Raw genomic sequence first — 15,864 nt, 5'->3', positions numbered from 1 at the left:
TGGTTGAGCATTGACCTATGAACTAGAAGGTCAGGGTTTGATTCCTGGTCAGGGCACATGCCATGGTTTCAGACTCAATCCCTAGATTGGGACATGCAAGAGGCAGCTGATCAGTGATTCTCTCTCATTATTGATCTCTCTCTCTCTTCCTCTCTGAAATATATTGTATATATCCCCCATCAAATGCATTGTGCATACTTGAAGCCCTTATCGCCTCATATAGGTATGTATTTTCTTGTACAGTTATTATTTGATAAATAGTTTTCTCTGGCTGTTTGGTTCACCCTACATGGGCCTGGGATTAGGATTAAATATTGTTGAAAAGAGAGCAGGTGGACAGTCAACTGTGGTCCTACCTGGGCTGTGCCCACTACCCTCCTTGAGCTGTCCCTCTTGGGTCATCTTTTTATTCCTTTCTCCCCAACATACACACACATATATACACATGCATACCCTATTGGGAATTAGGACCCCTGACTCAATGAAAAAAAAAAAGGGGGGCACAGGGGAAAATTTCCCAGTGGATTCCTAGTGGACATACCATGAAGCTTGGTGCCTTAGTTTTCTCATCTGTCAAATGGGGACAATCAAGACAGACCTGCTGATGGCGCAGGTAGTGGAAGCTGTAGCACATAATGGTTTGGGGTCAGAACAGCCTGGTTTCAAATTCTGCCTACCACTTCCGAACTCTGAGGGTTTTTGAGGTTTTGCACTTCGTAATCATGCTGAACCTCAATTTTCTTGTCTGCAAAATGGAGGAAATGACATCTCCCTTAGAGAGTTTTTTTAAAGATGAATGAGATCATTTTGGTAATGGCGGTCATTGTTACTTGATAGCAGAGGACAGTGAGGCTCAACAAAGCTAAACACTCCTGCCACCAAGGGGATTGTAAGGATTGAAAAGGGTAAAGCATGAGATCCATTTAGCCTTGCACAGTGAGTGCTCAAGAAAAGCAGGCTCTGAACCAGGCCAGGGAGTCGGCCCAAGACAGGGAGTGTGATAGAAGCGGAGACCTGGCCTGCAGCAAGGATGGCTCAGGGGTGGGGTCGGAGGCCCACCTGCAGCTGTAGGCAAGGCTGTCACGGGGAAGAAGGCAAGCAGGTGTCTTTGGTGACTCCAGAGGGCAGAACTGGGATCACGGGGAGAGAGGGGAGGGAGGTTGACTTAAGGAATAGAAACATGTCTCTAGAGCTGTCTAAAGACAGAACAAGTGGCCTCAGGAGCTCCTCTCCCTGGTGGTCACCAACAGAGACAGCAGCCTTAGGGCTACCACAGCGGGGATTATTGACCTTCCCCCGTGGGAGGCCAATATACCCCATACGGGATGCCTTCCTACTCACTTCCTGACCTGGGAATCTCAGTCCCCTATTCCTTATCCCGCAGAGTGGCACAAAAATGTGTGAGGCCCATGAAACATACCTGTAACAGAACCCTTAGAAATGAAGAAGAAAATAAAAAATAAGAATACTAGAGAAGAAATAGTGATACCCCAAACCCGGGTAAAAGATTAGTCCAGAGCTGAGCACCAAATTTAGTTGAGCTCCCTGGCAAGGAAATATGAAGAGTTCCATAACTCATCAGACAAGTCCACCCAGACACACAGACCATTCTAAGTTGTGAACCAGAAGAGCCATCTCCTGTGGGGAATACTAGTATTTCTCTGAGTTTAAAATGTTAATGGGCCCTCCCCATGTGTACAGTGGTTAGAGCAATCGTGCCATTCACCAAAGGGTCATGGGTTTGGTTTCCGGTCAGGGTAGATACCCAGGTTGCAAATTCCATTCCCTGTCTGGACATATACAGAAGGTGCCTGATCAATGTTTCTCTCTCTCCCTCTCCCCTCCTTTCTCTCTAGAATCAATGGAAAAAAGAAAGAAAGAAAAAAACACACACACACACACCATATCTCTAGTGAGGATTTTAAAAAATAATTTTAAAAATGCTGTGTTTGGATTTTTGTAGAGGGAAACTTTGGCTCAACTCCTAGAATCCCAGTGTGAATCTCACGGTGCAAGGGAACTGGCAGCCCTGGGCTTCTCTCGCCCCAGGGTTCTGCCCCGGATCTGGAAAATTCCTAGACACCCGCCTGCTCCTCCCAGCCCCTCAGTAATGCCTTCCTTCCTGGAGTCTATTATCATTGTCCTCATTTTAAGAATGAAGGGACTGAGTCTCCAAGATTTTAACTTGCCTGCAATCATAAACCAGTGGCAAAGCTGGGATTCGAACTCCGGCCTCTGAGGCCAAGCCCAGGACTCTTCCCTTCCATTGTGCTCCCTGCTCTTCAGCCCCTAATGTTGTCTCAGGATAATGAGGCTCATTGTGCATCAGAGCTGCCTGGCACTGGGTCTCACCTGGCCCCAAATGCCAGGATGTGGCTGGTGGCACCAGAGCCACCGAGGATGCGGATTAAAGGTAAATTCTGGTCCCTCCCACCACTACTGAACCCCAGACTCTGGGTGTGGGGCCAAGGAATCTGCATTTGCATTTCCACTCAGCTGTTCTCTCCCAGCACTCTGCCTCCTTCATGCCCCACCACATTGCTCCAGGGAGGGCCTCTCACTCCCTGCCTTCTCTCTCTTTTTTTCTTTTTTAAAAATATTTTATTGATTTTCCACAGAGAGGAAGAGAAAGAGATAGTTAGAAACATCGATGAAGAGAGTCATCGGTCAGTTGCCTCTTGCACGCCCCCTACTGGGGATGTGCCTGAAACCAAGGTACATGCCCTTGACCGAATCGAACCCGGGATCCCTCAGTCCGAAGGTTGATGCTCTATCCACTGAGCCAAACCGGTTTCTGCCCTGTCTTCTCTTCCACCTTCCCAGGGGCTTGGGCTTAGCCCTCATCAAGCCCTCCTTGTTGCTAAATCCAGAGACTTCTCTGACCTTGTCCCCCAGGGTCTTTCACAGGCTGTCCCCAGGAAACACCCTTCCCCTTGTCCCCCAGGACAAGGGTGGACTTCCTGGGGCAGACTGGCCACCATGCTGCTCAGCCAGGCCCAGGCAGGAGCCCACCGGACTCAGGCTCACTCAAGCCGCTTGGGCTGAGCAGGGGCGGGCGGGCGGAGGATCTCTGGAGGACAGCCGTGCTGTTTGTGATGTGGGGGCACATCTGCCCCCGTCCCAGGTGCTCCCAGCTCAGCGGTTCCCATTTGTGACTAAGATTCTAGGCTCTCCCGCACGTGAGGCACTCTGATCCCAAGCGGTTCGTTTTGATGGGAAAGGACCAGGTGGGAGGCCCCCTGGAGGTCAAAGTGGGAGGTTTGCGTGGGGACTGACACCATGTGTTTGCATAGCTCCTCTTTATTTTCTACGTATCATTTCATTTCATCATCACAGCTACTGGGAGGCCAGGAATCCTATCCCACCTCCTCCCTATCAAGGGATGAAGGCTCAGAAAGGGCCAGTGACTTGCCCAAGGTCACCAGCCAGGCCAGGCCCCCACACTCCAGTTGGTCTGAACTCAGGGTCCCACCATTTCTGCTTCAGCTACTGCCTCCTTTGCCAAGCGGGACTCGAGCTGCTTCAGACCTGCGGTCCTTTAGGCAGACGGGACCTGGAGAGCGGAGGGGCATGGGAGGGTGCTTTAAGTAAAGGCTCAGTGGCCATAACAGAAGGAAGCCCCATGCTAGAGCCCAGCACTGATGCTTCAGGAGAACTTGGCTCTTACGCCCCCAACCCCACTCCATCTGAGAGTTCTGTGACCTTGGCCTCCCTTTCTCCGTGTTTGCCACAAGAGGCAGCTTTTGGACCAGAAACCTCTGAGGGCCTCCTCTCTCTCTCTCTCTCCATCTCTCCTCCATCTCTCCATCTTGATGTTCTGGGTATCTTATGACCATGTAGTTCACAAGTCCAAGGTACCACCGATGTAAGACATGCCATGAGTCAAATAACAGCATGTTGAGGGAATGGGAAGAAATGCTGTTTTACAGATGTGTACACATTTTATGACATATTTGCATTTCCACAATGTGCACCTTGGAATGAAGCAACATGGGAACCTCTGCAGCCCTTTCTGGGCGTGTAGTGAGAATGAATTCATGGATTCAGTGAAGTGGGTTCTTACCTCTTGGGGCATCTGGGCTCCTTGCACATGCCTCGAGTCAGGTCAAATCAGCGGGTGACATGCCTTCACCCGGTACACCCCTACTCCACATTGACACACTGCCTCCCCTTCCCGCCAGCACGCTCCCAGCACACAGACTTTCCCAAACAGGCGCCCACACAGCCACGTTCCCGCACACACTCACACCCTCCAGCTCCCACCCTCCACATAGCACCACGGGAGCTCCTGTCACCCACTGCTCCCTGCGCTGGGTGCCAAGAAGGAAGGACTAGTGAGAAGGAATGGGGGCCAGGCCTGGACTCCCGGATGACATGCTCAGGACCCAGCCAGGCTGCTGGGAGTTGATAGTGGGGGGCATTTATTAATGGACCCTAAAAGGGGCCCGACCCCAAAGTGCCCCCTCTTTTTTCTCCCCCCCTCCCAACCCTCAACCAGCCCCCCACACTGTGGGCACGCCCAGTGCAAGGAAGCACAGACGAGTCTAATTCGGTTTTCAAACTCAACTGACAATTTATTTAGGCCAATTGGCCATCCTGCCTGCTCTGCATCACTGACTCCACGCAGATTGACTCAAACACTGCACACCCCCGCTGGGCAGGTTTAATTAGACGGAAAATCTGACCTGGAGCCTCTGGGGGCCCGGGGCCTGGAGCCCAGCCATGGCTCCCCGACTAGCCCCACTGCCTGAAACCTCACCGAATCCAGTTCTCACTTTGCCGGTGATGACACTGAGGCCCAGAGAGGGGGATTACCTCGCCAAAGTCACAGGGCGAGAATGCGGCCAGACCAGGACGTTGTTCTCTCCATCGCCTTGTTTCTAGAAAAAAACTGCAAGAACCCAGATCCCCACAGCGAACCCCTGCACACTTCTGAAACGCTAGTACAATTTTTAAAAGATGACCATGGCATAAATAATTTATAAATGGAAGTCATAGCACATTTTGGTCATTTTAATAGATAGTAAATTGCCTTTCTGATTTATGGTTTCAAGGGTGGGGCTATGATAAAAAAAATAAGTTGGTGATTTATAAACCATCTTCTTAAGTCAACAGATCGTTAGTAGGTTTGTTTGACTTTACAGGCAACAGCCTCACCACCCTGGTTACTATAGAAATGGGATGCCTTGCTTCGTTGCCATGGCTACACTTTCTAGAACACAATTGGTGGGTCTCTCATGGTTTGTGATTTGGTTCTGGAGGGGAAGAGCCAGAAACTACTGGCATTATCAGGAGATCTTGCCCATACTGTCTTGAAATTTCACAGGGTGGTCGCTGAGGTGACCCCTGGAGTGCTGGGCAAAGCTCCCTGTGTGCCCCCTCACCAGCTAGCAGCCCAGGAGGGACTGGCCTCACAGCTGGCCTGGATCCTGGATGTGGGGGCACAGATGCTGCAGGGGTGGGCTGGGGAAAGGAGACAAGGTCTGGTGGGTGGTGGGAAATCAGGAAGCCTATAGATGATGGGTAGGCCCTAGGGATGGGCAATCCAGGAGCTGGCACCATCAGATCAGACAGGGAGGCAGAGGCGAGGCGAGCTGGAGAGTCAGACACTGAGTCAGTCATACCCCTGGGGTTGCAGTAGGCAGAGGAGGGGCCAGCTGAGTGGCAAGGCTGTGGTCTATTGTATCTGGAGTGGGTGTGCTGTGTGCTGACCACTTCTGCATCCTCTGTGTGCTCTGAGTGTACACGCGAGAGTGCTGTGTGGGGCTTGCAGGGTGTGCGCCCTGCAGTGCAGCACCTGGATGTGTATGTGTGGTGTGTGGTGATATGTTTCAGTATGCTCCATGGGCTCTGTGTTCTGTGTGTGTGTGTGTGTGTGTGTGTGTGTGTGTGTGTGTGTGAGAGAGAGAGAGAGAGAGAGAGAGAGAGAGAGAGAGAGAGAGAGAGAGAGAGAGACACTGTGCTGTAGTTTGTGTGGCCACATGGACCGTGTATGTGCTTAGGTAATGGGTGAGGTATGTACTCTGGGTAGTTGTGTGTCTGTGGTCTGTGAGTGACTGTTCCATGTCCTCTGGGTGACTGGGATTGGGAGGCAGACAGCTCACATGAGGGGCAGCCCTGCCCTTGCCTGCAGCCCCTACAGGGAGTGATAGCCCAGACTTGCTGCCCTGAGTCTGCTAGGCAGGGGTTCCCTCCCTGCTAGGAGTCCACTGATCCCAGATACTCCCTCCCCTCCCCTTAAACTCTCCCCACCTCCCTCTGGCTGAGCTTCTTGAACAAACTGAAGTCATCTTCCACTGGCCTTCTGAGTCTTTAAGGAAGCAGGCCAGGTGAGAATGCAGGCTAGACCATCCAAGGCTGCTGTCAGCATTGATTCCCCGAGCATGGTGTGGCTGCACGCCAGCCCCTGGGGCTGCTTTAGCCTCAGGCACTACCAAGTCCTGGGCAAAGCGGCCCATGAGCCATTCAGGCATGTTTGGGCCCCAACCTGTGAGTCCAGGCATCCCGTCTCTCTCGTCACTGGAGATGGGCATAGCCTGCCCTCAAATGGTCTGGGCTGTGGGTGCCAGCCTTCAAGATGAACCATTCAGACATGTTCAGGGTCATCTTCCCAGTGCACAGGGCTGTGTTCCTAGCCCCAAGAGCTGTGGTCACTCTAGTGGTGGCAAGAGCTTAGGCTCTGAAGCTAGATCGATTCTGGTCCAAGCCTCTGCTTCATCCCTAGCTTTCAACACTTGGTCCTTTAACCTTTCTGTACCTGGGTTTGCTTTTTGGCCCAATGGAACATGGCCACCTGTCTGACCAGGTGTGTGAGGATTAAGGTACAGAATAGGCCCTTAGCTTGGGCAGCGTCCCCCTCTCTCCTTCCTATGCTCCGCTTCCCTGAGGCTACACAGAAGGGGGCTGGGGACTCAGCGGGTGTGAGCTCTTGTTTTGGCTGTGCACTAGTCTTTAGGCTTCAGAGAATGTGGTGGTCTGAGCAACCGAGTACCTTCCTCCACAGCCTTCCTAAGAGCCCACTTGGACCCGGATGTTGCTGGGGTTCTACCTGCAACAAAGGAGCATGTGCCGGCAGCTAAAGCCAGAAGGAAGGCCCCCGGGAGCCTAGGAGGGCGGGAGACCTAGCTGCCACCTCTGCCAGCTTCCCTGGGAAGAAGGCCTAGTGTCTGGCTCGAAGCCTGGCTGCTGCTGTCCACCCCATCCCCACTCATTTGATTCTGGGGCCCAGAGAGGAAGGAATCTAGATAGCATCTCCACTGATGGCTGATAACCAAGGATTTTTTTTTTTTTTTCCTATAAGACTTGACCTCTTTTGGGCTTCAGTTTCCCCATAAAGATCTATCATGTGAGAGCAGCCAATGGGATGAAAGCTCTAGGGGCCTATGGGGCACCTGGGAGTGAGAAGTCTCCTGGGATATCAGTGCCCAGTGTGGGCTGTTCCCATGCGCCTCCCTGAGCACCGATGAGCGGAGTTAGAGACAGGCTGGCTGTCTCCCAGGGGTGAATTTAGAGGCTCCTTGGGGAGTCTCTTCATTTGCTACCTCGTAAGGGTCTCAGCTGCAATAAAGAGTCCCACCTGGAGAAGGTGCCACAGGAGAAGGGCTACTTACTGGGGTGCTGAAGGATGATGGGTTTTTCCAGAGAAAGATGGGCAGGAACACTCTGGTGGAAGGAACAACAGATGTGATGATGTGGAGATGGGGAAACACGGAGGTGTGGCGTCAGAAATGGCAGGGTTGCATCTGACAAGAATGTTGGGTGCATGGAAGGAAGTCAGGGAGGCCAGGGAACAGAATCTCATGCCCAGCTGAGGAATTAGGGCTTTTCTCTGTGGGCAGCATGGGCAGGCAGCATGCAGAGCTGGGATCCCAGCCAGTCCCTCCCTCTGGTTTGGAGGCAGGACTGGTGGCCAAGACTGATGCCTAAAACCTGTTAGCATTGAAGGCAGTAGCCCTGTTAAGAGAGAGTCACATATAAGCAGAGGGGACAGAGGAGGATGGATGTGGGTCCAATTAGGAGGGTGATGCCATGGCTGGTGGGGCAGCAAGGAGAGGTGCCTCCTGCCTTCTGCCATCACCCAGGATCGAGAGCCCATGGGTGCAATGGGCCCTACCTCTTGGCATCCCTCTCTCACAAAGGCCAGGGAAGAGGGTATGGCTCGGGCATGACCTATCTTTGGAGTTTCACAATGCCAAGCTCCAAAATGGGGCCCTTCAGAGAGAACCTGGGACCAAATATCCAGCAGACAGTGGTGTTTTAGCTCCAAGAGCATTGGCAATTCTGGTGATGGAAAGTGCTGATAATCCTGGGTTGGACATGTACCTCTTTCAGGTGCTTCCACTTTGCTTCCCTGGTCCACCTTTGTAGTGACCCAGGTTGGCACTGTCTGGACCACATGTGTCAAACACAAGGCCCGCGGGCCAAATCCGTCCCGCCAGGCCTTGCAATGTGGCCCACACCGCGCTGTCATCACTGCACTCCGCTGCGTTTCCATCACAATGACAGTTTATGACTGTTCAGTAAACCATTCGGCCTGCAATTTAGGCTGGATTTTAGATTTTGGCCCCTTCTCTGATTGAGTTCGACACCCCTAGTCTGGACCCTTGCAGAGCTGTTTCTGGAGTTGAAAGACCTGGTTTAAGTCCCTACCCTGTCCCACCTTGTCCAAGCCTCACCACTTCATAGGGCTGAGGGGGCTCACCTTTCCAGTCCACAGCATTGTCTCTGTGGGTGTCCTTTACCCTCCGCTGGGCGAGGAGCTCCCTGAGCCTGGGCTGGAATCCTCCCTGAGGGATCCCCTCTGTGCTGGGCATAACCTGGTTCTTAATGAGGAAGGAAAGGAAGAAAGAATGGATGCATGCCTGTTGGATGGAAGAGAAAAAGGGAGGAAGGAATAGAAGGAGGGAGGGAGAGGGTAGGAGGGAGAAGGATGATAACATGTAGATGAAAGGGAGGGAGAGAGGATAGAAGAAAGGATAGTGGATGGAAGGGAAAAGGAAAGGAAGGAAGGAAAGATGGATAATGGGTAGATAAAAGGAAGGATAGGTGAATGGAAGAAGGGTGCATAGGGATCACAGTCTCTAGTAGTCTAAATCAAGTTTTTGAAAATTGCTCAATTGTCTAAGCCTACAGGACTATCAGCATCCCATAGTGGTTGCCTGGGGCAGATCTCTTCCTGTTTCTGGACCACAGGCTTCCCCATCTGTAGCAGGTAGTGTCTTGGATCCGATAATCTAAAGGCTTCTCTATGCTTACATTCTGAAATGCTGACTTTGCCCCTTTCCCTGAGTCCTCCTCTTCCCCACCCACAATGTGGCTTGGAAGGTCCGCTTAGCTCTAGGCTTCTAGATCCCTTCCAGTTGGGTGCCAGGTCTCAGGGGAATCTCCGCGCCAGCACCAACGAGTTCCTGCTGCTCATCATCTTCCTGGCCCTGGGCGTCCTCATCTTCGCCACCATGATCTACTATGCCGAGAGGATAGGGGCCCAGCCCAATGACCCCAGCGCCAGCGAGCACACCCACTTTAAGAACATCCCCATTGGCTTCTGGTGGGCCGTGGTCACCATGACAACGCTAGGCTGTTCTGAGACTTCCAGTGTGCATCCCCTCCTCCACCCCCCTACCCCCTTCCGCCCCCCCCCAAAAAAAAACAGTTGGAGATGGGCGTCAATGCAAACTAAAGTAATTCTTAGAAGCAGCTTGGCTGCCTCCTGCTGAAGATACACGAGACCATGGCACTCCTTGAAGTTATATATGAGGGCACCTCTGTGGGCCAAAGATGCCACCTATTCCAGCCTGTAGCCCAGGGCTGCCTCTGACCATGGTCTGTCTTGGCCAAGCAGAGAGAAGGAGAGTCCAGAGGGAAAGGGGAGCAGCAGGAACATGCAGGCAAGACTGACCTGCTGGGCCCCTGGAGGAGAGCTGACTGGCCAGGGTTCCATCTGCCCAGGGCAATGCCTAAGGAGGCCATGGTCTGTTAGAGTTCCGGGGGACCCACTGGAGTCTGTAACCCACTTAGAGTCTATAAGAAGAGACCTTGCCTGGAATTCAGTCTTGAGTAAGAGGGTTTGAAGCTCAGACAGCTACTTGATTCTCTTTCCTTGGATTCCCATGTTGCAGGCTTGAGAAGCTCAAGGGGTCATCATATGGGGCCACCAAACCAAACCAAACCAAACCAAAGCAAAGCAAAGGGTCTCCTGAATATTTCTCCAGGGGGCTCAGGGGCTCAGAGCAGGTGGTTCTGGACAGACTGGGATATTCTGGCCATTTCCTTCTCACTGATGGGATCTGAAAGAAGCAGGTACTCACATATGTTTGAAAAGTCCCAGCATCCCAACAGTTTCTTCCTCTCTCCCACCCACACCCCTACCCTGGGTCTGGCAGGCAGCAGGAAAAAATGCAGACCCTATGATTTATGGTGCCTTTGAGGATACCTTGTCCATTTCACCTCCTGATGCCAGAACTGGCACAGAATGACCATTTAGCCTCTATTTGAGTACCTCCAAGGATGGGGGACTCACTTCCAGGTTGGGTATGTGAATTCCTAGGAGGATAGATGAAGGCAAATAAACATTTTCTTTGGATCTAGATATCTTTAGATCTATATAGGATAGAACCTGAAAGAGATTCCGTGAGTGAAGTACAGATGAAAGATGGGAGATGTGGCCAGATATCACCGTAGCTGCCCCCTCTCATTTCTTTGCCAACTTCAGCCCAGCAAGCTAGGTCATTTTTATTAGGCAGGGTGGCTAAAGGCTTTAACCAGTCTCCCCACCCCAAACCACAGTGGCTTAACGAAATAGTGTACTAGTATTTCCCACTCGAGTTCAACGAGAGTATTTAGTGGTCTTTCTTCTCAGGGACCCAGGCTCCTTCCTCCTGGTGGCACTGCTGGAAGTAAGACGAAGGGGGAGGGAGAGGAGGGAAGAAAGAGCATGGGATATTGAGTAGGAAGGGTTTATGAGCCAGACCTGTCGTTAATGCATACTCCTTTCATTCATTGTCCACTGGCCTGAACTCAGTCATTGACAACATCTAACCCAAGGGAGGCTGGGAAATGTAGTCTAGCTGCACATCCAAGAGGAATGGAAACATGTTTGTGAAAACAAAGCAATCTTTTAACTCCCCGAGTGTCCTTACCCCGTGCCCTGAGGAAGGAAAAGTGTCCTGTCAGCTCAGCCCTGTGTTGGCAGGGTCACTGTGCTGGCATCTTCCCTGGCTATGTGAGTTCCTAGGAGGACAGAGAGAGCGGTTAAAAAAAAAAAAAAAAAAAAGTCATCTACCATCTGACTGGACCTAGCACAAAGGCACCACCCCACGTTTCTCTGCTCTGGGCGGAAGGGCCTGCCCTCTGACACTGTGTTTCTCCCCCACAGTATGTGGCCTTGGCCTCCCTCTTCTTCATCCTGGTCTCCATCACCACCTTCTGCCTGGAGACCCACGAGCGCTTCAACCCCATCGTGAACAAGACCGAGATCGAGAACGTGCGGAATGGCACGCAGGTGCGCTACTACCGGGAGGCCGAGACGGAGGCCTTCCTCACCTACATCGAGGGCGTCTGCGTGGTCTGGTTCACCTTCGAGTTCCTCATGCGTGTCGTCTTCTGCCCCAACAAGGTCGAGTTCATCAAGAACTCGCTCAACATCATTGACTTTGTGGCCATCCTCCCCTTCTACCTGGAGGTGGGCCTCAGCGGCCTGTCCTCCAAGGCCGCCAAGGACGTCCTGGGCTTCCTGCGCGTCGTCCGCTTCGTGCGGATCCTGCGCATCTTCAAGCTGACCCGGCACTTTGTGGGCCTGCGGGTCCTGGGCCACACGCTCCGCGCCAGCACCAATGAGTTCCTGCTGCTCATCATCTTCCTGGCCCTGGGCGTCCTCATCTTCGCCACCATGATCTACTACGCCGAAAGGATAGGGGCCCAGCCCAATGACCCCAGCGCCAGCGAGCACACCCACTTTAAGAACATCCCCATTGGCTTCTGGTGGGCCGTGGTCACCATGACAACGCTGGGCTACGGAGACATGTACCCGCAGACATGGTCCGGGATGTTGGTGGGAGCCCTGTGCGCCCTGGCGGGCGTGCTGACCATCGCCATGCCTGTGCCGGTCATTGTGAACAATTTCGGGATGTACTACTCCTTAGCCATGGCTAAGCAGAAACTACCAAAGAAAAAAAAGAAGCATATTCCACGGCCGCCGCAGCTGGGATCTCCCAATTATTGTAAATCTGTCGTAAACTCTCCACACCACAGTACTCAGAGTGACACATGCCCGCTGGCCCAGGAAGAAATTTTAGAAATTAACAGAGCAGGTAGGAAACCTCTTAGAGGCATGTCGATCTGACCTTTCACCTCTGCCCCCTGTAGCGATGATTCCAGATTCAGCCAGACTGCTTCCTTAGTTCCACGGGCAACCCCGGACCCCCACACTCAGTCTTGAGGTGTGTGCGGAGCCTGGGGGCCCAGGGAGATGCTGGGCAGCCACGTTCACGAGGCGAGAGCCAGCTAGAGGAACCTCACTGGCAGCCCTTGGGTAAGGAGGTTGACGTGCTGGTCTCATGAGGTTCTGAAGAGACGACATGGTCCTCGAGGTTGCTGAGGACTCTCTTAGCAGGAGCCCGGGAGCTGCTGCTCGGTGGGCAGGAGTCCGGCATGAGTCTCTGACTCGGGCCACTGACCTGGCGTCCGGGCAGGGTGGGGGTGGGCGTGATTTGGAAATGGCAGACAGCCTTCTGATTGGGTCTTTACACGGCTCCCTTCAGGCTGTGCGGACAGCACAAGTGGTGCATGGGATCTGGCAGGAGGGTCCCTGCAAAGGCAGTAGCAAGGATTCTCACCCCCCGCAGAGCCTGTCTCCATAGCCGAGTAGAATTCGTGCTCTGATTCTGGCTGCCGAGCTCCAGGTGTGTCCTAGGAGATGCCTCCAGCCCTCCATAACGAGCTTACTTCCCCATAGCATGCCAATCCAACTCATCTTCTACCATCACTCTAGAGTTTAGCAATTATCTTTAGAAACTGTTGGAGTGACCCTAGCTTTCACGTTGTCTGTTTGGGTTGATGGTTGAGTGGTCTTCTGATGGAAGTGGCTGGTGAGCAAAGGATTAGAGGGGCCACCACCCCGGGCAGCTTAGGCGAAAGCGCTACAGACCAGCAACCACCTCCCACCGATGGTTCTCCCCACTTCTGGCGGTAGGGACTGCAGCAGCAATACATGACACCCCAACCAGTGTAACAACCACTTTCCCATTAATTCGGTGGGGGTTGGGGAGGGGGGAGGGGAGGGGGGCATGACACAATACTAGTCACCGTGGGATATATTCTAATATTCCATGGCTAGTGGTTCGTTATGGGACTATCTCAGTTTTATGAGAACCTGCACATAGCACATAAAGTTGATCACGGGGCTCTGGTCCGAAGATATAAAGCCCATAGTCTACCTCTACCCATGGAATACCATCAACTTATTCTGTGGACACAGGGATTTCAAGGGAATAGATGACCCAGAGAAGAATGCAGCACGGAGTGAAGCACCATGGCGGGGAGGGGGCTGGATGAGTGATAGGTAGCATTTAGTTTATGAAGGACATCCTGGGTCCAAAGTCTGGCAGAGGGCTGCAGGTTAGCTCAGCCCTAGATGAGCAAGTTTTCCCTAGATTGGGTTGTCTCCCCCAGTGTATGATTGATTCTTTCTCCCTGCTGATGCTCTCTCTGCCCACCCACCCCATCTCGCTCACCATTTGGCTTCATTCCACAGCTGTGCTGCCCAGAGCGGTACCCCCAAGGCCCACGTTTCCACTCAGCCCTTCTTCTGTCCCCACACCTTTTTCCTTCCTGGGATTCCCATAGGCACCTGAAAGGAACTTGGTTAGTGTCCAGGGCTGGGCCAGAGGATGGCAGGGGTCTCAAGAGCTGGAATAAGGAGCCAGAGGGGAGCCGGGCTTCCCTGCCAAGGCATGGCTCCTGCCCCACCTCCCTGCTCTGCGTTAACTAGCTGTTTGACCTCAGGACCCACCACCATGGCAAGGAAAGCTCCTGGGGCTCTAGGAAAGGGTCCAGGTTGGCCAGGCCCCCAGCTCTCCTCCAGGCCCCTCAGAAGAGCTGAGCCTGAGTGGCATCACCATGGTGCTACTTGGCCCTTCTGTCAGTCCTCCCCCACACTGGATCTTTCCAGATCGGTGCCCCAAGCATGGGCGCCCAGGTCACCCTGTCAAGAATCCTCAGTTCACTCCCGTTAGGCACCGATTGCCCACATTCCTGACAATGCCAGTATTCTTCATGTGCTAAGCGCACACGCGCATGCACACATGCACACACACACACACACACACACACACACACACACGCATGCACACGCACACACATGCATGCACACACACATATGCATGCACACACAGGTAAAGCAGACTGTGTGCTCTGACATGTACACCAGCCAGTCCAGGGACACAAGCCCTCTTCCCATGCTGCACCAGACCTGGGAAATCCATGCACCCCTGTTGGATCCCCCAGGCCCACAGCCATGGCAGTCTTGTTCCTGCAGCCTCCGGCCCTGGCCCCTGGCCTCAAGAACTCAGAGCTCTGGCAGGAGTAGTCTCTGTGGCTGAGAAGGCATTCTGGGCCCTCCCAAGCCTGTCCTCTGGAGCCCAGCTGCCAGGATCCTCCTCCTGCCTCTCCCCCACCCCACCACCACCACCCCATGCCCCATCCCCACTTTGGATCTCTTCTCCCTTCCCAAGTACTCCCTTCCCCTGCTGGTGCTGTTTTAATGTCCAGACCCATCCACCCTGATTCTGAGACCCCCTCTGAGCCAGAACACCCCTTCCTCCAAAAGCTGGTACGTGAGACCCGGATTAACTGTCACTGAGAGAGGTGTGGTCCTTAGGTGTGTCCCCCCATCTCTGCCTCCCTGAGTCCCTTCCCATTCACCTCCTTTTCTGCTTTCAGCTATGCACCTGGATGGGCGAGGGGCTGGGGTGCATTCGTGAGTGAGTGGGGAGGCCAGAGGAAAGGAAGGCAAATGTGGGTGGAGACCAGGCCCTGCAAGGATTGAGGGGGGTGAGATGCAGCCCCCAAGGCCTTTCCAGCCTCACTCCACCCCGGGGTGGGGGGCAGTGGAGCGGCCTCAGGGAAACCTAGGGTTCTCCAGTTCCTCTTTTAGAAGGTGGGTTGAGGCCGCGTTCAGCATGCTGGCCTCTGAGGGCACCTCCCTATCAGGGCAGGATCCCTGGGATTCCAGCGAGGCCTTCCAGTCCTGCCAGCAGCCCCTTCCCCTCCCCTCCACTCTGCTCTTTCCCAAGCCTCAGGTCCCGTGTCTGTGAGGGATGATCTGGTCTTTTCCTCTGTTCCATGGCTGGCATGGCCTCAGTGTTGGGGGGAATTGTCCTGGGGGGCTGTAGGACCTTATGGGGGACTGCCAGGAGGTCACCCCACATAATCAGAGGCTGCCTGGGGCTCATAGCCCAGGAGAAGGTGCTCCTCTCCCAGAAAGGGGCTTCCCCGCCCCCCTCTGCAGCCAGGAGCCCAGATCACTTGCTCACATCCATTCACGTATGTCTTGTCCACCTCTGCTCCTGTGGGGTGGGCAGTCCTCTAGGATTGGGTGTCCAGACTTCGGGGTCCCACCATAGGTGAACAGGGAGGGCTGGCATGGGGGAGGGGTGGTGGCCAGACCCCTTTCCTGCACAAAGGCACACAGAGCTACAGTGAGGCCCCAGCGAAGACCCTGCCCGGGCCATATGGGAACCCGCTGCAGTCTCTGGGTCATCTGTGGGGTGGCAGCAGGAGGTTGTCCCCTGAGCAGTGCATCCACGGTAACCCCTCTCCCAGCCCCCCTTTTCCCCTTGGCTGCAGAGAGGGCCAGGAGCGGTGCTA

The 15,864-nt window shown here is 53.7% G+C and overlaps 1 protein-coding gene across 2 annotated transcripts in view; it reads left to right on the top strand.

Moving 5' to 3' along the window:
* Positions 1–15,864, top strand: part of KCNC1 (potassium voltage-gated channel subfamily C member 1) — a 42,098-nt gene that overhangs the window by 19,269 nt on the left and 6,965 nt on the right. For both annotated transcript variants that reach the window (XM_036426234.2, XM_036426235.2), the window contains exon 2: positions 11,375–12,308. In XM_036426234.2, coding sequence (XP_036282127.1) covers positions 11,375–12,308 — 934 coding nt within the window. The remainder of the gene's footprint in view (positions 1–11,374; positions 12,309–15,864) is intronic.

The sequence above is a fragment of the Pipistrellus kuhlii genome, unplaced genomic scaffold (assembly GCF_014108245.1).
Source record: "Pipistrellus kuhlii isolate mPipKuh1 unplaced genomic scaffold, mPipKuh1.p scaffold_m20_p_9, whole genome shotgun sequence".
Classification (NCBI taxonomy): domain Eukaryota; kingdom Metazoa; phylum Chordata; class Mammalia; order Chiroptera; family Vespertilionidae; genus Pipistrellus; species Pipistrellus kuhlii.
This window is presented reverse-complemented; position numbering and strand designations above follow the sequence as displayed.